The 27,952-nt window shown below is 42.9% G+C and overlaps 1 protein-coding gene across 6 annotated transcripts in view; it reads left to right on the top strand.

The window, feature by feature from the left end:
- The first annotated feature begins 13,448 nt into the window (after positions 1–13,448).
- Positions 13,449–27,952, top strand: part of Bves (blood vessel epicardial substance) — a 34,475-nt gene continuing 19,971 nt past the window's right edge. The window contains exons 1-6 of one of the 6 annotated variants that reach the window (XM_031347926.1): positions 13,449–13,673; positions 15,334–15,379; positions 16,711–16,947; positions 21,195–21,319; positions 24,286–24,473; positions 25,254–25,362. In XM_031347926.1, the coding sequence (XP_031203786.1) occupies positions 16,722–16,947; positions 21,195–21,319; positions 24,286–24,473; positions 25,254–25,362 (648 nt within the window). In that variant the 5' untranslated portion in view covers positions 13,449–13,673; positions 15,334–15,379; positions 16,711–16,721. The other 5 variants (XM_031347925.1, XM_031347923.1, XM_031347922.1 and 2 more) reach the window with 5 other exon arrangements.

Genomic DNA, 27,952 nt, shown 5'->3' with positions numbered 1-27,952 from the left:
GGTGGGCGGGACGAATGGAAAAGATTTAGACTTTCCGTGGAAAGTCCCCATCAACAATTAGCTGCTGGCTTCTGGCTGTTTACACTTAGGCTCCGAATACTCTGGCCTCTCTGTCTAATGACCTCCCAATTAATGTTTTGAAACTGAAACAGGCAGTGCATTATTATGCAAATTCTCCTGTTTTAAATGATAATTAAATGATGTGATTGCTTGTTTTATTTTTTTCTCTAAAAAAAAAAAACAGAATAGTTTGGGGGGTGCTCCTCTGACTTCATAATAAACTAGTTGTTTGTTATTTTATGCATAAATAATTTTTTCTGACAAAAGCTTACCAGTAATTTAGTTTCTGGTAAATGCTCATTAAATTCTTATTTTAAAAACTGAACGGAGAAGACACGGATACAGCGTGAGCAAGCATGCTCATCCGTGCCCCCATCCCATCCTGTGGCATACACCCTCTACCCAGTGACATTTTCTCCTGCTACTTAAAAGAAGTTTTCTCTGGGTGGTGGTGGTGGGTGGTGGTGCATGCCTTTAAGCCCCAGCACTTGTAAGGCAGAGGCAGGTGGATCTCTAAGGTCAAGGCCAGCTTGATTTAGAGTGAGTTCCGGGAAAGTCAGGGCTCTACAGAGAAACCTGTCTGGGAGGGGGGGTTACATTCCAACAAGTTGTAATGAATTTGTAACAAATCCCCGAAGAAGCCCCAAGTAACAAGCCCAATTAAATTAAACAACTCATCCTCACATGGGGGTTCCCCCCTTACCTTTATAAACAACCATTTGCTTACGCGCCTGGTCTGCCTCCTCTGTATCCAGAGATAGCCCTTTGTCACTGAGCAAATTCCTCCTCCCCTTCTCCCTTGTTGCCTTGAACCATGGTGGTCAGCCTCAGCGGGGAGGAAATAGCCAAATAAGGGGATAGACCTTGGTGGCTAGCTAGCTTTAGGAATGTAATCTAACAGTTTTTATCAAGGCAGAGAGAATAGGGGAAGGCAAGACCTATAAGAGCTATGATTGTCACACTCGGGCTGCCTAGAGTCCCCAGTCACTCCATTCATGAAATACTGTTTTTGTTTTTCCCTCGATCAAGGGGTTCAGGACTAAGATTATCTGTCCCTCATTCCCCTTGGATCAGGTCTCTGGTCATCTTGGGTGGAGACCCTAGGGTGTGGACTGTGGCCCTGCCTTTGTCTCTGACGTGCCGAGAGTTTATTCTTCCCTACCCGAGCACACTGGCCTTGGGCATTTCCTTCCACATGACCCTAAGAGGAAATGAATGACTATATAAATAAATGAAGGAACTCTGAAGGAAGCTCAGGTAAATACCTGTATCCCTCCTCCTTCCTTCCACCTTCCATCATATTCCTTTCTTCATCATATTGTTCCTATTCTTCCATTCATCGCCAAGGGCCAGTGGGTGGAGGAAAGGTTGGTAGAGCACTCAGGTGGGCAGAAGGTGGGGTGTCACTGTCAGTGGGTAAGTGCCATGATTCTAGTAAAATGACCCAACCTGGAAGGACATTAAGGGCTATTAGTTATTTACTCCTTGTATTAGAATATACTATGACTGCATTAGAAATGAGTTGAATGGACAAGCATAGAATGGCAAGCTCACTATTATAAGCCATTTCTGGTGACATGTTTTTTCCTATTTGTCTCATTCATAATAATTTAAGTTATAAAACATAATTTAAAAAGCATGTACATTTCCTCACTGGAAAACGATGTACTATTTCTTCTATTGCAAATATACTTAATTTTTCAACCCCCGGACACTGTTCCAATTGTATTGAATCGCATACTAGGTACCCTAGACATGAAAGGTAAGTTAGGGCTCCTGGCCTCCAGTCAGTTACAGGAGAGAAGAAGGAACCTAAATATCTAAAGAAATATATATATATTAAGTGATGGAGGCCAGGAGAGACAGACAAATTGTCTGGAGGAACAAAACATCTGTAATGCCACCTTAAAACAGTTGAGAAAATGCATTAGGATATAGGTGTAGGCAAGAACTGTTGGAAAAAGAGTCCCATTGTTTAAGACATAATGCCAAGAACTGACCAATGAAACTTTGTGGATTAAAGGTTTCTGCTCAGTTTCTGTCTGGAAAGACAGAATATAGAATAGGGCAGGGGTGTGTGTGTATGTGTGTGTGTGTGTGTGTGTGTGTGTGCATGTGTGTGTGCACGTGTGTGTATGTATGTGTGTGCACATGTGTATATGTATGTGCACGTGTGTGTATGTATGTGTGTGCACATGTGTGTATGTGTGTGCGCGTGTGTGCGTGTGCATGTGTATGCACGTGTGTGTACATGTATGTGTATGTGTGTGTGTTTGCCATTTACACATATATGGGATTAATATCTAGAATCATAAAGAACTCCAAATAGCAAACATAAAAAATATATCACTAAATAGGAAAATGAACAGTTCTGAAAGGGAAAGACAAGGGGCCACTGGACACTCAGAACACACGCTTATCCACAAAGGAAAGCACATGAGGGCAGCACTGAGATGCCATGCCACCACTGTCACATGCCTGTAGTTAAGAAAACAGTGACAACCCATGCTGGTGAACGTGGGGTTCGGACACAGAACCCTGACACACTGCTGGAGAGGATGGGAACTGTGTGCCCACAATGGACATCAATATGGAGCCTTTCCCATTTGATCCACCTATACTGCTCCTGGAATCTGAGTGATCGTATCACAGAAATACTTACACATTCATGATCGTTCAGTGCTGCGCTAACAGATGAAGACAATGATGTTTAGATGTGTGTGTGTGTGTGTGTGTGTGTGTGTGTGTGTGTGTGAGAGAGAGAGAGAGAGAGAGAGAGAGAGAGAGAGAGAGAGACCACCACAAATAAGAATGAAATGTCATTTATAGAACTGGAGATCATCGCATTAAGTGGATTACAAATATCACATAGTCTCGCATATACAGATTCGAGATTCAAATACATGTATATATGAGATGCAAAGTAGGAAGGACATAGAGAGAGAGTTTAGTTACTGTTGTATTGCTGTGCAGAGGCACGTGGTCAAGGCGGCACCAAAGAAAGCATTTAGATGAGGACTTGCCCATGGTATAACAAAGGGCTTGTTAGTCCATTGCCATTATCATCACAGCAAGGGTGCATGGCTGAAGGAGGGCAGGAAGGTGTGGTGCTGAAGCAGTAACATGGATCTTACATCTGATCCACAAGCAGGGGGCAGAGATATAGAGAGAGGGACATGGAGAGAGGGAAAAAAGGAGGGAGGGAGGGGAGGAGAGAGTGGGAGAGGGAGAGGGAGAGGAAGAGGGAGAGAGACCCTGATTGGGCCTTTTGAAACCTCAAAGCCCATCTCTAGTAACACACTTGTGATCCTACTCCTTTCCAAACAGTTTCACCAACTGGGACCAAAACATTCACATATATGAGCCTATGGAGCTCATAGAATAATTCTCATCCAAATAATTACAAAGGGGGAGGAAAGGGTATAAAGTGAGGGCAGGGGAGGGAGAAAACATGACATGTTTTTTTCTTATTCATAAATTATATTCAAATGCATATATATATATATATATATAAATGAAAGCAGAAGTGAATCTACTAGGGGGGAAGGGAATCACCAAGAATGGGGGGGGGGCAAAGGAGAATAACAAGAGTATAAATACACACATAAATATTAGCAAGGTACAAGTACATGTATACACACACAAATATACATATATACGGTACACATATATAAGGTATATATATGTATATATGCATATATATACATGTATATATGTATTTGTACATATATACATACATATGTACAAGATACATATACATGCATATATGTGTATTAATATGTGTCTATATAATTAAAATGTCATGATGAAACCCATTTTATATGCTAACTAAAATTCTAAAAAGTGAAAATATTAAAAAGACAAAACCAAGTAGGAAACACATGCCAACATGCTAATTCATTAGTAACCTAAGTGCTGATGCCAAATGATTAATAGCCATGTTTTCTACTGAGTTTTGCACTCACTATCCATTTTCTACGCATTAGAAGTGCTATTTATTCATTAAAGCAAGTCATCTGAGAACTTCAAAACATCTGTGGGATTTCCTGGCATATTTAAATGCTCTGTTGATTTCAGATGCCAATTTCTTAGCTCATATTATATTCATACACTTCTTGTGAGATAAAATAGTGTACTTGATATAAAAAATAGCTTTAAAAAATTACAGTAGCAGTCATAGTGCCTAGGAATACCTGGGGAGTTGGTCAGAAACTCTCCCTGGAGTTGTCTTCCCACACTCTACACAGACTCAACTGCTCTCCAATCTCCCCTTCCCAGTGAAAACATTTTCATTCTTTGGTGGAAGCACACGAGGTTCTCCACAGTTTTCAAACAAAATATCATCGGAGCCCTTTGAGCAGCTCTAAATGGGGCCAAATACATTTGATCTGAGATTATAGAAATGGCTCTTTGTATTTGCCATTTTTAAGGCTAAATGATAAAGCTGCTGGTATGTGGCTCATACATATTTCATTAGTCCTGAGAGGTGTCTCATTTTCAGGAATTTATTACAACAATTTAAGTAGTAATAATAATAAACATTTGCATTTGAATAATTCATTTCCCCCGGGACTTCCAGTGCTCTGGCACACCAGTCAGTGCGTGATAGCAGCGGCATTTCTTCTAGCATTATTCCAGCCTTCAATGTGTTGCTTTGGATTTTGTTTCTAGCCTTATGTCAATTGCTTGGCTGGCTATCATCAGGCTTCACATATGCCTCCAAAATCATCTTTTGGGAGAATTAATTTGTAAGGCAGGATGGTATTGTACAATAGAAGTGGTATGTGTTTCAAAGTCCTGCTCTCACTAGCCTCAGATTAAGGTCAGATGTGGCTTCAATCCCAATTAAATACCTAGCAATACCTTCAAATTCAGAATTGGTACAAAGAATTTCAAGGAACAGTTTTTCTACAACGAGCCACACCCTGCCCTTTCTCTTTCTATTTGTTTTTCTAGACAGGATTTTTCTGTATGGCCCTGGGAATCCTGAAATTATTCTGTAGACCAGGCTGGCCTTGATCTCATAGAGATCCGCTTGCCTGAGTGCTGAGATTAAAGGCATGTGCCAGCACTGCCCATTTCAACAACTAAATACCTCAGGTTCCCCATGAACAAGTTGTTATTGTGTTGGGAAAGAACAGAACCCTTAAAAATGTTCTCGGGAAATAAATTGTTTAATCTCTCTGTTCCCAAATCAGGTACTTGGAATTCTTCAGACGGCTTGGTGTGGGGTTGGGGGAAGGGGTGGGAGTAGGGTTGGGAGGAGGGGGGTGGTGCCTGCAATTCTCTAGGACCCAAAGGTAAAGAAAGCACAGAGGTTGTCACAAGGTTGTCTAAACCTTTGCACCTGTCCTCCTGGGAGGGTTTGTATGCCTGAGACTTATAGTAACTTTGTTTGTAAGATCCAACTTGTCCTACCCCCCCTGCCTCAGTGCCTGGAGTCTTCTTTGGGGGTCAGAACAATTCACAGCCACATCTCTGATCTTCCTTTTAAAACTTAACCTTTAAAAAAGAGGGATGCTTATGTGCCTGATTACTTACAATGAATTCCTTCCTTCTACAATCATTCCTGAAGGGTTACGAAGGCCTATTCAATGCACCAACGGTTGATTCTGCTATTATTAATATTTTAAATGAATAACTTGCAGCTATCACTTCTGTGTTAGAAGGAAGCTATGTTGAGTATAGCCATAGGGATGAACTTGACACTTGGGTTACTGTTCTACCACACACCTGCAAGGTGATGGATTACTGTAACTCGGCTCCACCAGTTGTCCAGGTTCTAACATCTGTACTTTTGTGTATTTTATGAAACCAATATCTAATTTCTGGGTAATCCAGGGAAATCCCAAAATACTGGAAATTTCAGGATGCACCGAAATTTCTTGCAGCTTATAAGAAATCATGTTCGCCATAGCTTGTGTGTGCTACAACCTGCCTGTCTAAGATGGGCACATAAATGAAAGATGTGACTGTCCAGTAAGTAGCTAGTTTATGTGTTCACTGGGCAGTTTAGTTGTCAGACTAGAGAATTCTGACCACTGTGATGGGAGGAGGGGGCAGGAGAGGGATTGGATATAATGCTCATCAAACAAAACCTAGATGCTAGGTCTTTTAAAAAATAGTCTTTAAACAGGGCAGTAGTAGCACATGCCTTTAATCAAAGCACTTGTTTTCTGAGTTCGAGGCCAGCCTGGTCTACAGAGTGAGTTCCAGGACAGCCAGGGCTACACAGAGAAACCCTGTCTCAAACAAACAAACAAAAACAAAAAAAATAGTCTCTAAAGGTCAAATAACCTAGTTAGCCATGTGTTATTTTTCCCTGGGTTTTACAGATAACTAAAGTTCAAATTTTTAAATTATATTTTATTATTAAATATAAAACTGTTGCTCAAACCAGCTGCTAATTTCAAAGCCCCAGATTTCAATTGCCTTCATAATTCATCATCTGTTATGATTCTCAATTGTTTTTCTGTAGAAAGAATACCTTGTGTGTTATATGGATGCATCACTCGTCAATTAAAAAACCTATGGCCAATAAGAAAGGGTAGAATAGAAGGTGGGCCATAGAGCCAGGTGCGGGAGATTCATCCGGGTAGATGCGATGAGACAGATGCATGATACCTGAGCACAGGAAACCAGTCGAGTGGCAGAATGTAGATCAGAGTAAATGGGTTATAATAAGTTATGATGTAGTCAGATAAGAGCCTACTTATATGCCCAAGGTATTTGTAAATATATTTTGAGTCTTATTTCTGGGAACATGATAAATATATTTTAGTCTGAGCATGGGCCTGGGAGGAAGAACCAAACCTAACTTCTCTGGTTTTCTAAACTTTTAGTTGTGTACCAGTTTTCTTCAGAGGTGACAAGTCTTAGCAAAGCTATTGTCTAATGTACCAACTACAGTACAGCATTTTTTTTTTTTGAGAGAAACGCTCTTTTATTTATTTATTTTTTTTGGGGGGGGGTTCAAGACAGGGTTTCTCTGTATAGCCCTGGCTGTCCTGAAGCTCACTTTGTAGACCAGGCTGGCCTTGAATTTAGAAATCCCCCTGCCTCTGCCTCCCAAGTGCTGGGATTAAAGGCGTGCACCACCAACGCCCAATGCAGTACAGCTTTTTAAATGGGGGTTCTTCATGAATTCAATATTACAAACACTTGTCCATTTTCTTGTCCATTTTTAGAATCTAGGAACTGGATCACAGCAACATGAAAGTTTGCTTTATGATATTATTTCTATTTGCTAATCACATTAAATAACATCTGTCCAGTGCTTATGCTATTTTGAACATATTGAGCAAATCACTGAAAGAGTCCATTTAAAAAGCAAAAATCCCATCTACATGAATGGCTAAAATCTAAACAACAGAATGAGAGCAAAGGCTAGCAAAGAGGTGGAGCAACAAAAACATCTGTCCCGTAGTGGTGCATGCCTTTAATCCTAGCAGTTGTGGGGCAGAGGCAGGAGGATCTCTCTAAGTTCAGGAACAGCCTGATCTACATAGTGAGTTCCAGGACAGCTAGGGCTACAAAGAGATATTGAGAGATTCTGTTTCAAAGCCACACCTTGAGTAAAAAATTACACACGAATGCTTATTCAGTTTTCTATAGGAAAAAAATTATATAAGAAGAACCCAAAATGTCTTTAAGATACTGAATGGGTGAATAAACGGTGGTGTAGTCCCATAATGGAATATTCTGTGATAAAAGGGAAAGCATCCCCCCAAATATGTGGGGTATACAACCAGTAGCACGCAACCACAGAGCATCCAAGGAGACCACTATGAAAAATTATACACCAACAAACTGGGTAGCATAGAAAAAACTAAATTCCTAGAAATCCGCAACCTACTGAGATTGAAGCAGTAGAAAATCTAAACTGACCAAGTGAGTAAGACAACAGCCACTGAACCACAGCAGCCACTGAACCACAGCAGCCACTGAACCACAGCAGCAAACACCCTTCTATTCTCCTGATAAACACTCCAATCCCAGGGCCTGGTGCCCTCTGTCTTCTCTGATCCATGGGTACCACCACTTTGTTTTCGAATAACATTCTCTATGGCCACTTAGAAGAAAGAAACCTTCCAGATGACCTCACTTGTGATGTCTCCAAAGTCCTTGAGGAATTTGTGCCAGTTCCTTTTAAGCATAGATGAAAAGCATTAATATAGCCTAGCAAACAAAATTCTAATGCACATTAAAGTGACAATAGACCACAACCAAGTGTGATTCATCCTTAGAACGCCAGGATGGTGTAAGATGAAAACTGGCCACTGTGATATCCCACAGTGACAGAAAGAACAGCTACAAACAAACAAACAAGCAAGCCAAAAAACAAAAAACAAAAACAAAAACAAAAAAAAACAAAAAAAACCCCAGCATGTTAATACATGTGGGGATCAATTTGCTAAAACTCAGCTTTCTTTCATGATCACAATTCAACAAATTAGAAAATAAAAAAAAATGTACTCAATACGAAAGTCCATAAGTTTATAGGTAATCATATAAGCAATACTAAAATGCTGGATATTTTTCTCTTAAGATCAGAAATAAGGTAAGGGTTCCCACCTTCAACAATAGAGAACCGGAACCAACCAGAGGAGTTAGACATAAATAAATAAATCCAAGTCTGAAAGGAAGAATAAAATTGTGTCTGTAGAGGTCATGATCTTAGAAAAAACTCTCAAGATGCCATTAGAATTATTAAAACTAATAAAAATATTCAAGACTGGCCTGGCAGTGGTGGCGCACGCCTTTTATCCCAACACTTGGGAGGCAGAGGCAGGTGGATTTCTGAGTTTGAGGCCAGCCTGGTCTACAGAGTGAGTTTCAGGACAGCCAGGGCTACAAAGAGAAACCCTGTCTCAAAAAACTAAAAAAAAAAAAAAAAATTCAAGACTGAACCACCAGCCAAAGGACATACACAGGCTGGACCTAGGCCTCCCCGCACATATGTAGCAGATGTGCAGCTTGGTCTTCGTGTGGGTCCCAAACAAATGGACCGAGGGCTGTCCCAAAAGCTGTTGCCTGGCTGTGGGATATGGTCTAGCTGGGCTGTCTTGTCGGGCCTCAGTGGGAGAGGATACACCTAGCCTCGTAGAGATTTGATGTGCCAGGGTTGGGGGATATGAAGCAGGTCATCCACTCACTCAGAAGGAGAAGGGGAGTAGGAATGGGGGAAGGACTGTAGGAGGGGGTGAACGGAAGGGGGGGCAGTGAGCAGTATGTAAAGTGAGTAGGTAACAAATAAATTTAAAAAAATCAGTTGTATTTCTACATTATAAGCCACCTGGAAACTTAATACAGCAAAACCATTTGCAATGACATCCAAATTAGTAAAATACTTTGCAATCAGTTGAATCCGGGACGTAAAAGAGAATGAGACCCACACATTGATGGAACATTAATGAAAGAAATGGACTAAGAAACAAGAAATGGAAAGATATTCCATGTCCATAGATTGCCATTATCAGAGAAGCTTCCTCCTTTAGCTGGTAGAGACCCAGACATTGTGCAGAGAGCAAGAGACCTTAGGAGAGACAGTGAGACCCAGATGGGATGTCTCCATCCAATCCCTCCCCTCAGAGTTCAGGGAACCCTGTAGAAGAGGGAGCACAGAGGGAGTAAGAACCAGAGGGGATGAAGGATACCAAGAGAACAAAACCTTCCAGTTATTATGAGCAAAGCTCTTTGGAACTCACAAGAACCGAAGCAGAGTGCACAGGGTCTGCAGGAGTCGGCACCAGGTCCTCTGTGCTTATTTTATAGTTTAGTGTTTTTAAGGGAGTTCCAAGTGTGTCTCTGACTCTTGTGCCTTTTCTCTGGCTCTTTTCCTTCTATTGGTTCGTCTTGTCCAGAGTCAATGTGACGGTTTTTGTTTTGTTATATTTTGTTACATTTCTTTAAATGAATAAATGAGTGAATGAATGAATGAATGAATGAAATCCTATTCACTAGGGTAAAAATTATCAACTGAACTGTCGCTTGTACCTGCTGGGAGAGGGAAAAATCAGTTTTCTCCAATGGAGTATATCAACCACACCAGGGCTGGCCTCATGTTCAGGAGTAGATAACCTATATATAATGGACTTCACATTTTTGTGTGTCTGTGTGTGTGTGCTTTTATTTGATTACAGTTTGGTGTTTTGCTTTTCTTTTTGGGTAGTGTTTTATTTTTTTCTTGGTTTGGTTTTTGTTTGTTTTTTTATTTAAAAAGAACAGTTTTTTGAGGGGTGGAGTGTCTGGAAGGACTTGGAGAGGGTAAGAATATGATCAAAATATATTTAAAGTTAAAAGTTATCTTAAGTAACTAAAAAATATATAAAAACAAAATGTCTACCCTTCCCCAAAGTATAGTATTGATTTATAGGAATTTATACCAAAATTCTAGTTGAAGTCTTTATAGAAGTAGACAAATAATTGAAAATGTGTTGGGAAGCACAAAAATCCCTCAGACAATCCTGAGAAGAACAGAGGGAGAAGTATCGTATGAGCTGATTTCAAATTATGTTACAAAGCAACAGTAATCAAAACAGTATTTTACTGGCATGAAACGGACATTGTGGTGGTTTGAATATGCTTGGCCCAGGGAGTGGCAACCATTTGGAGGTGTGGCCTTGTTGGAGTAGGTGTGTCACTGTGGACATGAGCTTTAAGACCCCCATTCTAGCTGCCTGGAAGCCAGTCTTCTGTTTGTCTTCAGAATAAGATGTAGAACTCTCAACTCCTCGTGCACCATGCCTGTCTGGACGTTGCTATGCTCCCGCCTTGATGATAATGGACCAAACCTCTGAACCTGTAAGCCAGCTCCAATTAAATATTGTCCTGGGGCCATCATCTGCTAATCACTGTCCTATATATGCAGTAGGCATTACTACGATGTCTGTAATACCTTTCTGTACGTCTTCACATGACACGTGCAAATCCTGTACATGTGCACACATGACAGTGAAAGCCTGAGGCTGATCTCAGGAGGATTCCTTCCTGAGGCTCTTCCATCTTACTTTTTGAGGCAGGGTCTCTCAATCAAGCCCCAGAGATCCAAGCTAAAGTGATGGCTCCGCAGTTAAGAGTGTTTGCTGCTCTCAGAGAGGACCCATGTTTGGTTCCCAGCAGTAAGTGGCAGCTCACAGCTGCCTATGACTCCAACTCTAGTGTGGTGGCTTGAGTATGCTTGGCCCATAGAAAGTGGCACTCTTAGGAGGTGTGGCCTTGTTGGAGGAAGTGTGTCACTGAGTAGGTGGGCTTTGAGAACTCTGACGCTCAGGTTCTGCCCAGTGCAAGAGGGAGTTTCCTGTCGCTGCCTGTGGATCAAGATGTAGAACTCTCAGCTCTTCCAGCACCAGGTCTGCCTGCGATCTGCCGTGCTTCCCACCATGGTGATAATGAACTGAACCTAAGCCAGCTCCAATGAAATGTCTGCCTTTATAAGAGTTGCCTTGGTCATGGTGTCTTCACAGCAATGAAAACCCTAAGACACCAGGGGATCTGACACCCATTAGTCTTTGAGCGCTCCTGTACATGATTGCTATAGACTCAAGCAAACATATATACATACACACAAATAAAAATAATAATAATTAATAAATAATAAATAATTCTTTTAAAATTAGAAGGTAAAGCCCAAAGCTTCCTCATATGGCTAGTCTCACTGGATGGCTTTTCTGGGGATTCCCTATCTCTGCTTTCTGCCAGTGGAATTAGAGGGTGCACCCTCCCAGGATTAATGGATCGGAACTTTAATCCTCTTGCTTGTACAGTAAGCACTTTAGTAGCCAAACCTTCATTTCTCCAGTCCTATGAATTATTTTAATAGCCGTCTAGAACAAGAGTGTTCTAAAATTTACTCACTGTTCTGTGGTTAGAATATAATTCCAGTTCTCATATAATGGGCCATCTTCCAATGAACAGCCACACAGGGAAATCTTTTATTTATAGTGATCGACACCCGTACCTCAAATGTATTTAATTGTGGGAGCCAAAATGGCAGACGGGACATCTAGAAACTAACAGACTGAATAGCTAGCGGTGAAAACCAATTTCAGACAACGTAAAGGAAATTAAACTGACCATACATATTCATGCACCCAGAATTTGCATTAACACCATTCTAAAACCTTTGCAGGCATGATGAAATTCAACCCTCAACACAACCCTAGAGAGCTGGAGATATGGTCGAGCTAGTAAAGTCCTTGCTGCATAAGTATGAAGGACAAATCCATGTTAAAAATGTCGGGTGTGGAGGTTCAGTTTGTAATCCCAGCTCTGACGAGGCAGTGACAGGCAGGTTCCTTGAGGATCGCTGGTCAGCCAGACTAAACTAATGGGAGAGTCAAAAGACAAGGCATGATCCCTCTGCATGTCCTGGGACATACACTCATGAAGAGAGGAAGAGGGGAGACAGGAGAGCATAGGGAGAGCATGGGCTTGAAGGTGAGATGGAGGGGGGGAGGGGAGAGATTTGATAGCAGGCTCACTAGAGGTGGAGGAAAGGAAAACTTCCGTTGTAGTCTCGCCTTCCACCTTCTTTGAGACGTATTTTTTCTGCCCTGCCACTGAAGCTTCCAGGGATTCTCCCCTGTCTCCATGGATACACTGGGATAACAGCTTTTAGGCTGTTGGCATCCTGCGTTGCGGAACTGAAAACTCAGACTTCGCGCTGCTAAGCTCTTTGCAAGTGCCAAGCCAACTCCTCTTTAAAAGGTTTTAGAGGTTCGATAATGCTGGGACCGAGCCACGCCCTGAACACAGAGGCCTTTGGGGAATGCCCCAGAGCCCACTGGAGCACACAGATTGAAACTTGCTCTGTACTACTTGACTCTGGAACTGCAGGCGTGCTCTCTCTCTACTAGGGGGACTGGACCAATGTGCACCTCGGGGTACTCTATAAGCGTCCTGACACAGCGGGGGTCTGTTTTGATCTTTGATCCCACAGGACCGCGTTCTCTGTCACACATGGTGGCTGACGGATGCCCATTTAACCTCCCTATGTGTCCTGTAAACTTCATCCCACCGACTTTTCATTACTGTGATCTTTCTTGCATTTCTTACCCAGTCCGGTATACCGTGTTCAGGATAAATATTGATTGGAGCATATATCCATATCCCTTTTTTTTTTTTTTTTTTCAATTTCTGGTCCTAAACGTAAACCCTTAAGCTCGCTTCTCTGAAATCCAGCCCGGTGGCTTGTAGGTGGAGGTCGGTGGAACAGCGCCCTCCGAGCCTCGGGCCAGCTCTCCGAGGGTCTGCCCTCACTCCCCCGCCCTTCCTAACTGGAGGTGGGGGGGTGGGGGGGGCGACCTGCGTGCGCGCGCCCCCGCCCATGCCCAAACAAGGAAGCGCGGGAGCCGGGCGCGCGCCCGCGGCGGGCCGGGCGGCGGGTCTGCAGGGCGCGGGGCTCCGCCCGCGGGGGCGACCTCGGGTGGCGCGTGCGCCGTGCGCCCCAGCCGGCCGCCGCGATGCCTATTTTAGTCAAAGCGTCCGCGAGCGTGGAGCTGGCCCGGGCCACGCCGCTTGGGGGACCCGCCGTGAGCCCGTCCAGCCGCCGCTCCCCGCCGCCGTCGCAAACTTTGCGCGCGCGGCCGCCGCTCGGCCCCGGGACGCGCCAGGTAAGGAGCCCGAGCGCCAGATCGCGCGGAAAAGTTGGGCACCGAGCGGCCGAGCAACTTGCGGCGCGCCCGCGCCCCGCGCCGTCCTTGCAGCCGCCCTTCGCCCTTCGCCCGCCCGCCCGCGCTCGGGTCCCTCGGCCGGACGGCGCCGGGCCGCGGAGCTCTGGACGCGGACCCTGCTGTGAGAGCCCGGCGAGCCGGTCCCGGGGCCGGGTGCAGTGGGCCGGGAGCTACGAGTGCTCGCCTCCGCCGGCCCGCGTCCTAGAGAAACGGCTGGGTGCCAGACCCGATCCCACAAACCCGCCGCCCCGAGCCGCTCGGAGGTGCGCGCAGAGTCCTGGAAAATAGCAGTGAGTTACGTCTCCTCGAAAGGTTTTGTTTTTTGTTTTTGGCTCCTCGCTGTTCATCTTCATGTTGCTTAGTCTGGTCAAGGTTTTAATGCTAGCTTGCTTCCTCGGTCAGGGATGTAGACCAGCAGACGCCTATTTTGAAAACCAGTAGATGGGCACGATTTTACTACAGTGAGCGAATGGGGGAATTAGACGTGGAGGGTCTAATGAGAAAGATGACGTTTTGATTTTGACAGTTTATAAACCCACCCAGTAATCTAACCTTCTTCATTAGATCCACCATTCATTCTCTGTATAGGGGGAGTTGAGGGTAGGCCACTTAAACCTATTAAGTAGTGATTAAGCAGGCCGTTAGATTAAATCATTGGATATCGAAAAAATTGAACTGATTTATGACAGGTAAGAAGCATTTCACAACAGTTTATGTATCTATATACCTACAGCTGCATATAACATCTGCGTCTCTTTCATAAATGTAGCGCAGCAAAATATGTTTTACAATATGCCTGCATTTAAACCTGGCCTTTAGGGCTGGTGAGAAAGCTGTCCCAGGACCCGCGAAATGGAAGGGGAGCGTCTCCAACAAGCTGTCCTCTGACTTATGCACCCGTGCACCCCTGCAGAAATAAATAAACACATGCAGTACATTTTGATGGCTATTAATATTTTCTGGTTTTGAGGCAGATTATAGTTTTCTTGCCAATTTCATTTGACCAGACGTGTAAGCTTTCGATGCCACTTCTAAAACCTAAAAGTGAACTGCAGCAGATTAGGAGGTAACATAGGTGAAATATGAGGGGGTGTTCGTGTTGATTGATTTAGTACAAAAATCTGCTTTAGAACATCACAGCCCGACCGAGTTTTTAAGACCATGGAGTTCAGCTGTCTCTAGTCCAAGGGGCGGGGTGGGGTGGGGGTGGGGCTCCGATTATGGAGGGAGGAGGCATTGGCTGGTTTATGTGGCTTCCTAATGGCTTGTGGTATAGAAGCTGACCCGATGCAGGAAAGTATGAGTGAAAAATGGTTTTTACAAACGTGTTGTGATTCAGTCTTCTCTCCTTAGGCTCTTCCTCAGTGGCATTCTCTATAGGGCCTTGGAAGTGTATAGTTCAGTACAGGTTATCCCTGGCCCCTATGGACATTGGGTAGCTATGGCAACAGGACATTGGGTAGCTATGGCAACAGGAGGGAGGCATGACACTCACACTCACATTTGGGATCTTGGAACCAGCCCATCCTGATAAGCTTATATTTTCATTAAGACGTTTGGAAAGTAGTTGAATTCTCCTTTTTTTTTTTTCTTTTTGCAGAAAATCAATATTTAAGTCAACTGTTATTATTTGTGAACTGTTTAGGGTGAGTAGGTGTCTCGGTGCTGGAGTGCTCCCTTGTCCTCTTTAAAGCCCCATAAAACAAATGTCACAAAAGTAAACTTTACTCAACTCACTTCATAACTCACTTATGAATGTGTTTGTCATCTTAAGATATACAGAATTCATCCACATATACTTGTCTCATGTCCTTTCAAGATGTTCATACCTATTATTATACCACTTAAAATATTATGTTAAAATGCAAATTTCTTTATTTCAAAGATGTATATATTTCTAAAGGTATTTGGGGTCTTCATTTGACAGTAAAAATGAAATAGATTAACTCCTGTCTTCTGTAAACCCTTATAGTTTTGTCAAGGACCAGCTTTGTGTAATTAATAATGAAGGTTTTTGTGCATGTAGAGCAGAGACCAGTAATGGATAATAACAGACAGGGTAGAGTGTTACTTTGTGTTATGTTTTATACAAGTATGTGTAAAATGTATATTGTTTGAAATGCATTTGCTATGGAGCTTAATATTAAATATCTAAGTGTACATTTACAAACCTACCTACATATACATTGTACATTTGCTACTTTTTAATTTGTGAAATGCTACCAACTAGAATTATTTGAGGAGTTAAAAATAGAGGCCTAAGTTGGAGAATAAAAGAAAATTATTTATAAAAGAACTATTTAAGTTCTCTATGTGCATGCATATTGCTAGTACTGTATATGATTATGTATTATGTGCACATATTTTGGTAAGTATGTGGCAATGATTTAACACTGGCACAGAGTAGAACCCTCTACATATTTTAATCTTTTAAGTAATTAATATGAGGGAGTTCCTTTTTAAAGGACTCTGGAAACCAGTTTTATGCAGTTTTCCCCTGTGCCTAGATTGAGTCTTCAGTGTGAATAGTTTGAAGATTCCACTAAACTCGTGAATGCTGTGACCATGAGTGTTGGTGATTCTCACCCTCTTCAAGTAGGTGTTTCTTTTCTAAACATGAGAGACAGACAGACAGACAGACAGACAGACAGACAGACAGAGAGAAAGAGAAGGAGAGAGAGAATGTTTCCAGAGACATTTAACTGAAGATGAAAGACCCCCTGAATGTAAGGAACTTTGCACGGTTGGAATCGTCGTGAACTCCGAGATGATTCATTTCATCATGAGGCAAATGGGGGATCATTATGACACATAGGGAAAAGACATACCTACTTTGTGACAGGACTGGCGTTTGAACCTATGTATGTGAGAAGTACCAGAAAGCTCTGTCTACCAACATGTAATTCATAAAAATAATTTTGGCATATTCCCCGTCACAAGTTCCCATTTATGACTGACTGTGTGTTTGTCTTTATAGGGTTTTTCAACATGAATTACACGGAGTCCAGCCCCCTGGCGCAGTCAACTGTAGCCGGCTTTACATCTGAGTTAGAAAGTCTCACACCCTTGCCTTCCAATGAGACCACTTGTGAGAACTGGCGAGAGATTCACCATCTGGTTTTCCATGTAGCGAACGTTTGCTTTGCAGTTGGTTTGCTAATTCCCACCACCCTTCACCTCCACATGATACTGCTCAGAGTGATGTTATCTGTAGGTGAGGCTTCCTAGAGGATAGCGTGTGCACAATTGGCATCAGATGGACCTTGCATTGGGAGCTTAGAGCATCTTTCTAGGAGTCATGGAAGAAATGCGAGTCTTTGTTATCCAGGCTGCAGTCTGTCCACTAACTTAGAACGTAGGTCTCCGCACAGTCAGTGCCTACCTTCCGTTCTGCGTGTAAGCTGTGTATGCTTTCCTATACTGTTCGGGTTCTATGCGTCAGAGAATTCATTCATTTCCCAGTATGTAGATGTTGAGCCAGAGTGTGTGATGCCAGCCCCAATTCTGCTGCTTGCTAACGGTGTAACTTGAGCCAATGACTTTTAACTTTCAGTCACTCCAGTTTCCTCTTGCATCAAAGAAAGGGTGAAAATAAAGCCACCTTCTAGGGTTATTGTGAGGATTCCATAGATGTACGTTAGGCTAGTGCCTGGCACGGAGTAAACAATGCCATCTCAACCAGTATGATTTGAAAAGATTACCTGGCAATAAAATCAATTCCCATGTACAACAATTCAAGTGTAACATTTATATAACTTGTAAATAATATGACTATTTTGGCCCTATCAGCTGTTTGAAAATGTTAAGTTTATTCACATTTAAATATTGAACAACAGAATCTGCTGTTTTATCCAGGGATTATTAACAAATTCTTCCTAGGATTTCTCTCTCCTAGTTTCCCTTTAGTTAGGTGCATTTCTTGATACTTGTAAGACATCCGACAAAGGCTGAGGAAGGCGGTCTCCTTCCTTGTGAAAATAGACGTCCTGTCACAGCGTAGGTGTGAGATGTGCACTGCAGGTCTCTCCCAAGGGCTCAGAGCAAAGAGCGGTGACAGGCTCCATGGTAATGCAAGGTCCTCTATGATAGTGCCGCTGGCTCTGGAGAGGTGACCAGGGTTTCTCTTACGTGTGGGCACGGGGTAAACTGGAGAAGGGCACAGAAGAGAAGAAACTTTAGCATCATGCCAAGGAAAACTAGGTTTTTTTGTGCTTGAAATATATAAAAACTGGTAAGAAGAGACTGAAAGGGTAACTCGCAGAGTCAGCTGTCAGGATTCTGTTTGACTTTCACGTAGTTCACCATTGCAGGAACATGTAATTGGCTGGAGGAGAACCCTTAATGCAAGCTTTAAGTATTAAGGCAAGAGTTCTGGAGGTAAAGTGTGCCAGAAAGCATCTATTTAGCCTGATAATTCATCCATCAATAAGGAAACTGAGGCCCAAGAAATAAAGGAATCCGCTTTATTCAGACGTTCCCCGGAAGCCCAGCATTGCACATAGCTAACTTTTAATGTGAAAAATTTGCTTTCGTGTGAATCTGAATCTGTGAATTTGCATCTTAGTGGTCATTTTCCACTAAAAATATAGAAATCAGAAAATAAAATACTTATACAAAGCAAGAGAATTGATGAGGAAAGTGCAGGAAGAGACCAGTTGATGAGCGGATCACCAAGTGAAAGTTCAGGTCACTAAAAAGTTTCTGTGAAATGTCTGCACTTGGGCTGGGGCTGCCACTCATTGGCACGGTACTTACCTATGTTACATGAAGCCCTAGGCATAGTAGCGCCTGCCAGCACTCGAGAGATAGTACCAGAAGTTCAATGGTGAACTCAGCTACACTGAGGGCTCAAGGTTAACAACATGGGATCTTGTCTGGGAACATCAAAGGAAATAGAATATTTGAGTTCACCACTAGTCATGGAAATGCAAAATGACATTCAGTACATAGTTCCTTACTTAATAATGAGGTTCAAAAAAGTTAAAATAGTATTGAATCTCACTTTATAGACTGGGCTGGCTTCAAACTCACAAAAGATCACCTGCCTCTGCTTTCCAAGTGCCGGGATCAAAGGTGTATGCCACCGTGCCTGGATAGGAGTTTCAAACTTTATAATATTGACAATTCAATACTGGTGGTTCCCCACTACTGGTTTTGTAAGTTTGTAGAAACCTTTTGGAAAGCCTTTCTTCGGGGTCACCTGAAGCTGTGACATTCTTTCCCTTGCTTTGCCTTAAGCTTCAGTTAAGTAAACAACCATAAATGGAGAAGTATTTTTATACCGTTACTTGTGTTACTTACCCTCGTATAGGTGTACACCATCATATAGGCAATGCGCCAGCATGGCTGTAATCCCAGTGAATAAGAGGCTGAGGCAGAAAAGTTTGCAGTTAAGGATAGCCTGGTCTACAAAGGGAGACACTGTCTCAGAAAACTACAAACTCTAGTGCCATGCACACTCGCCTACTCCAGTCACATCCAAAATATCGGGGATAAAATCCTGATAAAGGATAAGAGGCAATAAGGCCCCAAAAGGGGTTCTGTGCCTCCTGGATTTCAGACCAGTTGCTGGTATCTTCTAACTCAGACGTGTTTCAGATTAGTCTTTCCAATCATCAACACGACCTCATAATTAGGCATAAAGCTACCCCAAGTAATGATTTGTAAATGGTTAAGATTGGGCATTGTCTCCTGGCCGACACAATGTTTCCAACTATCCTAGTTTAATGTTTTAAGTACTAGAGAGTAATTGAAAGGTTTCTCTCACTCTAGGACATTAGCTGAAAGTGTTAGGTCGGGATTCCCCTCTGCCTGCCTCCAGCAAGAACCAGAGAATTAGCATAAGAATATCTCAACAGGGAGGGCTCCACCCCTCTTCCTCCTGTTTCACACCTAGCTACCAAACCCTGCTGACCTTGGTGTGGGGGTCGCTTGCCTACATGACTTCAGTCTAGCACTAGGACTGGGGGAAGAAGGGCTTGGACTCACATGCAGGAATAGCACTAGAACTTAGATGGGCTAGGACTCAGATTCATGTATCTCTTGCAGTCCCCCGGGGCCAGAGCACTTGGGGCCGGGGGATGCAGCACCAGTTCAGAGGAGATAGCTGCTGCTTTAGACCCAGTATGTTTCAGATAGCCTCAGAGGTACCTCAACTGTTGAGCTGCCAGATTTTTCATTTCTCTTTTGCAATGATTGTAAAAGCCTCTTGTCATTTTTAAAGAAATACACTCAGACCTTACACTACTCGTGTCTAGTCTGTTTGTCAAAAGCCGAATCCCGTGCCCACCTGGCCAGAATCCCTAGTCCCGTGGAACAAGGGACCCCGTAAGAAATCCTGGTCCACAGCATCTAGGGCTAGGGATGTAACCCAGCTGATAGAATACTGTCTGCTGTCCCCGCATTCCAGGTGAGATCCTGTAGAATGAAATACAGTGAGAACCAAAGAAACCATGTGTGTGTGTGCATGTGTATGTAGCAAGTATGTGTGTATCTGTATGCTATGTTTTATGTGTGTATGCTGTGTTTTATATGTGTGTGTGTATTGTGTGTATGTATATGTGGGGCTTGTATGTACTGCATTTTGTATGTGTGTTTGGTGTGCTGTGTTGTATATATCTATGTATGTATACTGTGTTGTGTGTATGTAGTGTGTCTGTGTGTCTGTGTATGTGGGGTGTTGTTTGGGGGATTTATACCTGGGGTATGTGTATGTATGTTTGTGATATGTTTTGTATGTGTGTTTGCTGTATCATGTTGTATGTTGTGTGTGTATGCTGTGTTGTGTGTGTGTTGTATGGGAGGGTATTATGTGTTGTGTTGTGGTGTGTGTGTGTTCCAAATCCCAGAGATTGCCTATCAGGAGACAGAGGGTTGAATTGAGTTACATTTAAGCCTATCATAGTAGTTATAAACCCCTTACAGAGGACTTTAAGAAGATGGGAAAATCATTGCCTTTAGCATAAGTTTTAAGTTTGTACACATAGTAGGTTTATTTTAGGTGAAGCTATGTGAAAACCTTAAGGTAATATTAAACCTCAACTGTGTTTTTCTTTAGCTTTTAAATATGGTTTTTTTCAAAAAATATTTTTTAAAAGAATATTTTTTTTAAAAAAAAATCTTATCCACATTCCTTTAGTCTCAGCAGTCAGGAGGCAGAGGCAGGTGAATTTCTGTGAGTTCAAAGTCGGCCTGGTCTACACAGTGAGTTTCAGGACAGCCAGAACTACACAGTGAGACCCTGTCTTGGAAAACAAACAAACAAGCAAAAACATTGTTTCTATAGAAATAGCAAAACATATATTTTGGGTTGAGACGATTTTAGTAATAAACTCCAATGAAAGTGTGGTATTCGACTTAAGTATTTCTAGAACATGTTTGATTTCTAGACAGAGGAGGGTTATATTAAGCTCTTTGCTGAATCTGTTATGAGTATCTAATATGTTGACTATTCTTCCACAGGATGTACCCTTTATGTAGTCTGGGCCACTCTCTACCGCTGTGCCTTGGATATGATGATCTGGAACTCGGTATTCCTGGGTATCAATATTTTGCATCTTTCATATCTTTTGTACAAGAAAAGACCGGTAATTACTAAAAATTTTTTTAAATTAGAAAGTGACTTTAAATATGAAAGCTTTTTAAAATTACTTCATTCAGGCGTGCATGTGAGCACCTGACAGCCTTGGTCCCTCTTGACTGTTCGGAATATTGAGCTTTCTGAATAAATGCCTGAGAGAAAAACATTTGAAATCTGTGAAATTCATCTAACAAATGAATTTTTAAAACTTTGACTCACTGGAGCATGAAAGACATGACTAATGCTGTCTTTTTTTAGGCCTATTATGTGACTATTTCCTGGTCTGGTGATACTCAGATATCACTGGGGAATATCTTTGCTTAATTATAAAATTACCGATAGGCAGCTTCCATTTCATACTAATGATTTGCAAATGGCTCATTCTCTTTTCTTAACATAATGGTTATTATCTTTCTTGAGCCTAAGCTACTTACTTGAAGAAATCAGCACTTTTGGTGGCTTTTTACCAGAATATCCATACGTAACTATTTATTTGGGACCCTGGCTTCTCTTGCTGTGTTTTCTTAGTAACAATGTGAGTCTGAATGTAGCGTCAAACCCCTGTGATCTCCCAGTATTCCCTGGGGCAGGTGGAGGTCAAGGCCAGCCTAGTGAGTTTGAAGTCAGCTTGGAGCTGTGATGGGCTTCCATTTTTAAATTAGAAAGAAAGGAAGGAAGGGAGGAAGGAGAGAAAGAAGAAGAGAGGGAGGGAGGAAGGAAGAAAGAAAGAAAGAAAAGAAAATGACAATGATAATGAAAAACAAAATAAGCCAGGTGGTGGTGGTGCACACCTTTAATCCCAGCACTTGGGAGGCAGAGGCAGGCGGATTTCTGAGTTCGAGGCCAGCCTGGTGTACAGAGTGTGTTCCAGGACAGCCAGGGCTCCACAGAGAAACCCTGTCTCGAAAAAGATAAACAAAAACAAACAAACAAAAAACCAGACCTACAGCAACATAACTTCCCAAAGCATAAACCTAGAAACAAAGTAGAAAGCAGCCGGGTTCCTAGAAATCGAGCCATCCGTGCTTGCCGACTGTTCTAAGCCCAAGCATTCAGTGACCCAAGATGGTAATGCTCATCCTGGCTCTATGTTTCATGTAGAAAACTGTTCGAAACCAGGGATTTCACACAGAGACACAGATGCTGTGCACTGTGTACACCCCACCGTTGTACGACCTCTCACGCAGGAGCTCAGTTTGGGCCTCTTGCCCGGATCAGTCAGTGGTTTCCTGGGTTAGGCTGCTTAGCAGATGATCTAAAGATTGCCGCGATGCCAGGGCTTCTCTTCTCACCCGTCTTTTCTGTGGACTGGCATCACTGGTTCTAGCCCACTATCTTACTCATCTCAGGGTCTCTGTATTCTCACAGCAGAGAGGGGGCTGTTACAGAGGTCAGAAAAACACCGATGACTCTTGACACATCGGCTCGAGGAACTGGAAGGTGACTCAGTGGTGAAGAGCACTAGCCGCATTTGCAGAGGATCTGGGTGGGGGTTTAGTTCCCTATACCACATGGGAGTCCCCATCCGGCTGTTACTCCAGGTCCAGGAGATGCAGTGCCCTCTTTGGGCCTCTATAAGCAGTACTGCATGCACATAATGTTGACCAAATACCCATATGCATAAAATTTAAAAACAAACTTTTTTTAAAAAAAAAAATCGGCTCAGATGAAATGTGTCACTTCAGCTCATATTTCACTGGCCAAAGCCAGTGACATGCCCAAGCCTGCTAGTGTCGGGGTAAGGTAGACAATTCTCTAATGGGGCAGCAAAAATTGGGAGCAGTAGTACCATCTCGCACGTTAGCTGTTGTAGCCCTGTGTGTCCTGGGAAACTTTTGACGAACAGATGTTTCCAAAGAAGAGAATTCAGACAACCTCACGAAGAAACTGCGTCTTGATCTGAGGTGTAAGGAATGGCAGGACAAGGATGTGTGTCACTAGCCTGTACCAGGTCCTGTGTTCGTCGCTGGGCTGCAGTGCTTATGGATGGGATTGGAGCCCCAGAAAGAACATGGAACAGTTGAGCGCTTGGTTTTTTTCTCTCCTCAGACTATCACTTCAGCCAATCAATCAATTAGTAAACAAACAAACAAAAGATTCTTCAGGGAAATGAAGCAGTGGGGCAGAGGAGAGTGACCTCAGGTAGAAGCAGCTCCCGGAAGAGAATGCTGTGCTCTGTGTTCTGTAGATCTCACCACGTGTCTGGGAGGCCCTTCACTGGGTCAGAGTTCATCCACAGGGCAGTACAATTTCCCGTGCACCCAGTTACTATAACCGGCAGACACTGCTGTATGCAGACGTGTGGCAGGCCCTCGGCCTGAGACAGTGTGACAAAAGATCATTAAGGTGCAGTGCCCTACTCGTAGCCAGCCTTATTCTTCAGTGGGATCTCAGTTCTGTGTTGTTTAGGTTAGGTTGAACCACCACAAACGCTCTCCGCCCTCCCCTTTTGCTTTGCTTATGAATATGTAAATGTGAAGCCGAGAGGGTTGGCTTCACTGCCTTGAGGCGTTAAATAACATAAAAATAATGCTCAATGCATTGTTTTGTAAATTTGTGTTTATATCTACTCTTACTTTCCCACTATCATAAGTTAAGGTTGTTTTGTCCTTTGAAATAAACACTGTTATGTACATACTGCTGCTAAGTGAGGTAGGAAGGGGTGTGATTTGACAAACCCGAAAACTCAAGCAGTTGCTTAGGGGTCCATATAAAGAGGTGTAACCAAACTTATCCCCGCCATCCCACCTGGCCCCTACGCACTTCCAATAGACTCTGAGCTTCAAGGTTCCTTTTTAGAGTGTAAATGTACACCACTGATGACTAACCCTCTAATTCCCCTCTGAGCACGTACAGTGAGCCACGGGTGTGTATCACAGATTTGTTTGTGTTTGAAATCCATATTGTGCCCTCCAGAGTCAGTGTCTGGGGACTGCTTCATGCAGGACCTTGGTGTTGCTTGCTGTCTTTCAGGTCAAAATTGAAAAGGAGCTGGGCGGGGTCTACCACCGGCTGTTTGAGCCACTCCGAGTCCCTCCGGATTTATTTAGAAGGTTAACTGGACAGTTTTGTATGATCCAGACCTTGAAAAGGGGCCAGGTTTATGCCACAGAGGACAAAACCTCAGTTGATGATCGTCTTAGCATTCTCCTAAAGGGAAGGTGAGTGTGTGTGGAAGTGGGAATTCCTTGGTTGCCATCCACCTTTCCTAGCCTCTGGGACGGAAATGTTGCTAGCTAATGGAAGAAGTCATGGCTCCTGGTGAAGATCAAGTTTGCAACTTAAATTTGGGCTGCTGTGGAGCAGTGTGCCAACAATAGGCAGACACCAGGGCCCCAAATCTTACTGCGACTCACGGTATAAAGTTTTATACCGCGATTATTTTTTTTAACCATGTTGACTTTTTGCTTCAAGTTAATGAGTCAAAGTTGAAATGTGTTTAAATTTCAGAAGCTTGACCTGTATAGTTTTTGAATACTGCAGTATATATGGCTCATCTGAGTGGAGAGTCACCTATGTTCTGTGGGCATAGTTATTACAGTGTTCCTTTGATGGTAGTTTTAGATGATGTCTCAAACTCCTGGGCTTCAGCCTCTTGAGTGACTGGGTCTATGGCTGCTTGTTACCAGGCCTGCCCTGAAACATAGTTATGTTTTCCTCTCTAATGTCTGTAGTATACAAATTACATTGTCATTACAGCTGTAAGAGTGGCAACAATGTAAACCATGGTCTGGATTAATAATGGATGCTGGTTTTTTTTTTTAAAGTCATTCAAAAATATTTCTGTTTCTGGAAGTACTTTAAGTTGTGTCCATTATCTGTGGAATCTTTAAAATCATGACAACTCCATTATTAGTATAATGTTGTGGTGATGAGAAGAATTACTTTGTTGTTTGTTTGTTGTGAAATTCTGTATGTTACCATTTGACTTCTGTTACCAGAATGAAGGTCTCCTATCGAGGACATTTTCTGCATAACATTTACCCGTGTGCCTTTATAGATTCTCCCGAATTCAGATCAACCCAGATGCACAAAGGCGAAAAATTCCAGGTATGATTTGGCTTTGAAGAAGGTTGAAACAATTTTGTGTTTCGTTCAAGCAAGCAAAATCAGGAAAGTGACCATAATTTCTTTTTAGGAAGAAGATAGACACATTGGTGTATAGTATAGTATAATACTGTAAAGAGCTAACACCTTCAACAGTGTTTGTATGTATACAACCGGAGGTGCAAGTCTGGAGAGCAGTGTCCAGTGTAGCCATCATGCTAACACTGTTATTTCTGGGGTGGGAGTTTGCTTATTTCATTTTTCAAAAAGATTTTCTCATTTTATAATACTTCCATTAAAACATTTATTGTTTTGGGGTCTGGTTAAGACTACTGGCTGCACTTCCAGAGGACCTGGGTTCCTTTCCCAGCACCCTCATGACAGCTGTGACTCCAGGCCTGTGACCCTGAGGATCTGATGCCCTCTTCTGGCTTCTGCCAGCATTGGATGTACCCGAAGCACAAACAATACATTCAGGCAAAGGAGAATTCACCATAAACTACAATCTTTCTTTTAAATCAGTTTTTACTATGAGAAAAATTCTATCACTTATAGATAAGTCATGTTCCTCAACATATCATTGATTGCCTTTCTTAGGGAAAATAGGACCTGGCTTTACTCTAGAGAACTTACAAACTAAAACCTCTCATTGCTTCACTTCTTTTATAGTTAGTGACTGTATTTAAAAGCAAGAGGAAATTCCTCATGGGATTGGCAGTTCAAATGCTATTCCATTTAATACTTTTTTTTTTAATTTTTGAAGAATTACTCTATTGTATTGCAGCTTGTTCTGCTTATTTTCAAATGTCCCCAGGCCTCCTGTTTTAGTTGTTATTCTTAGGAAAATAGCCAAGAACATAAGTCTCTGGATAAATAGCAGTAAGGCAATATGCTGGGCACAGGGTTGCTTTGGCTGGCGAACAGTACATACTTAGTAGGAAATAGAATTGAGGAGAATATTATTACCTGAGAAACAGGGCCCCGTTAGTGCCCCTTGCTGGGGCAATCTTGCAGGCTGACATGAAGGGGAAGTGCAGTTTCCTTCATTTCATTAGAGTTGCAGTCCTCTCTTGCTGCCACTCTGCTTGCATAAAATGGCCCGGGCAGTTTTGGAATCTGTTACAGTTGGGGCACATTTACTAGAAGTTCTAGTTTGAACTCCTTGACTGTGGGGGTTTGAATGAGAATGGCCCGCCCCCATAGGTTCATATGCTTGAATGCTTGATCCCCAGTTAATGGGACCGTTTGGGAAGGATTAGAACAACCCTTCTTGCCTGTTGGAAGAAGTGTGCCCTTATTGGAGAAGATGTGTTACTGTGGGTGGGCTTTGAGGTTCCTAAAGCCCAGATCAGGCCGTGTGTGTGTGTGTGTGTGTGTGTGTGTGTGTGTGTGTGTGTGTGTGTATGCCTGCTCCCTGTAGGTTAGGGTGTAAAACTTTCAGCTACCTGCTCCAGTTCCATGCCCGTCTGTTCCCTGCCACTATCGTAATGGACAACACCTCTAAATCCCTAAGCAGGACCCAATTAAATGATTTCCGGTATAAGAACTGCCTTGGGCGTAAGTGTCCTCTCACAGTAGAACAATAACCAGGACTCCAACTGATGCATTGTTGTTCCCATGATGGCTGTGTTTGACACATAGGAAGAGAAAGCCGGTATGGTGTGCTAGCTGCTCTATCTTCTTCTTGCTGGGGGAGCCTTCTGTGTCCTGGGATGCATGCTCCTATGTGAGCAGTGTGTTTAAGCACAACCACTAAAGAACCCAGAGAGAGCCACCTCCCTTACTTCTGACTTCCTTACAGGGAGTTTTATGTAATAGCTTAGTCTCTTATTATCCTGAAGAGACCAGGATTCAGTTTGGGATGAAAACTAAATCTTTGCCTGAGAAGCAAGAGCCTCCTGAAAAACCAGGTATAGAAGTATGTACTCCCTTGCCATTGGACTCCAAATTACGTTTATAAGTAGGCTGATGAAAAGTTACTAGCTGCAGCGACGGTTTTGTCTGGGGGACTGGGCTTTAGTAGTTGAGAATTATTCCCAATTAATGTGAAGATTACAAGAACACCACAAAATCATGGATTCGTCCTCCCTAGTCTCCGCCAGCTTTCCTTGGCACCGGGTGTGGCATTTTGTCATTTTGTGGTATTTTGTGATTGCCAGTAGCCAAAAGCTACCCTGCCGTCAAATCTGTGCCTAGAACAGTGAGAGCCAACTTCGTCAGAGTAAACCCAGGGAGAGACTGTGCTTCGACCGTTTCACATTCCTGTGGTCAGAAACTCCGGTGAAAGGTAGCTTTTCCATAGGATGTTCCTAGCACTGCACATCAGGGTGCTATGCATTTGGATCTTCCTGAGCATGGTCCGGTCCTTCCCTGGGGGCAGTACTTAGGACTTAGTCCATTGGATCGCTTTGCTTGAGACGGGGTTTCACAGATCTCAGACTGCCCTTGAACTCTGTGTGACCAAGGATATCCATGAACTTTGGATCTTCCAGCTTCTTCCTCTTGGGTACTGAGATTATAACCAATGCCACTATACTTTGTATGCGGTACTGGGCATCAAGTCCGTGGCTTCATGCTTGCTAGGCTGAGCTAC

The sequence above is a fragment of the Mastomys coucha genome, unplaced genomic scaffold (assembly GCF_008632895.1).
Source record: "Mastomys coucha isolate ucsf_1 unplaced genomic scaffold, UCSF_Mcou_1 pScaffold3, whole genome shotgun sequence".
Lineage (NCBI taxonomy): Eukaryota > Metazoa > Chordata > Mammalia > Rodentia > Muridae > Mastomys > Mastomys coucha.
Note: the sequence above shows the minus strand (reverse complement) of the source record. Positions and strands in the feature narration are given on the sequence as shown.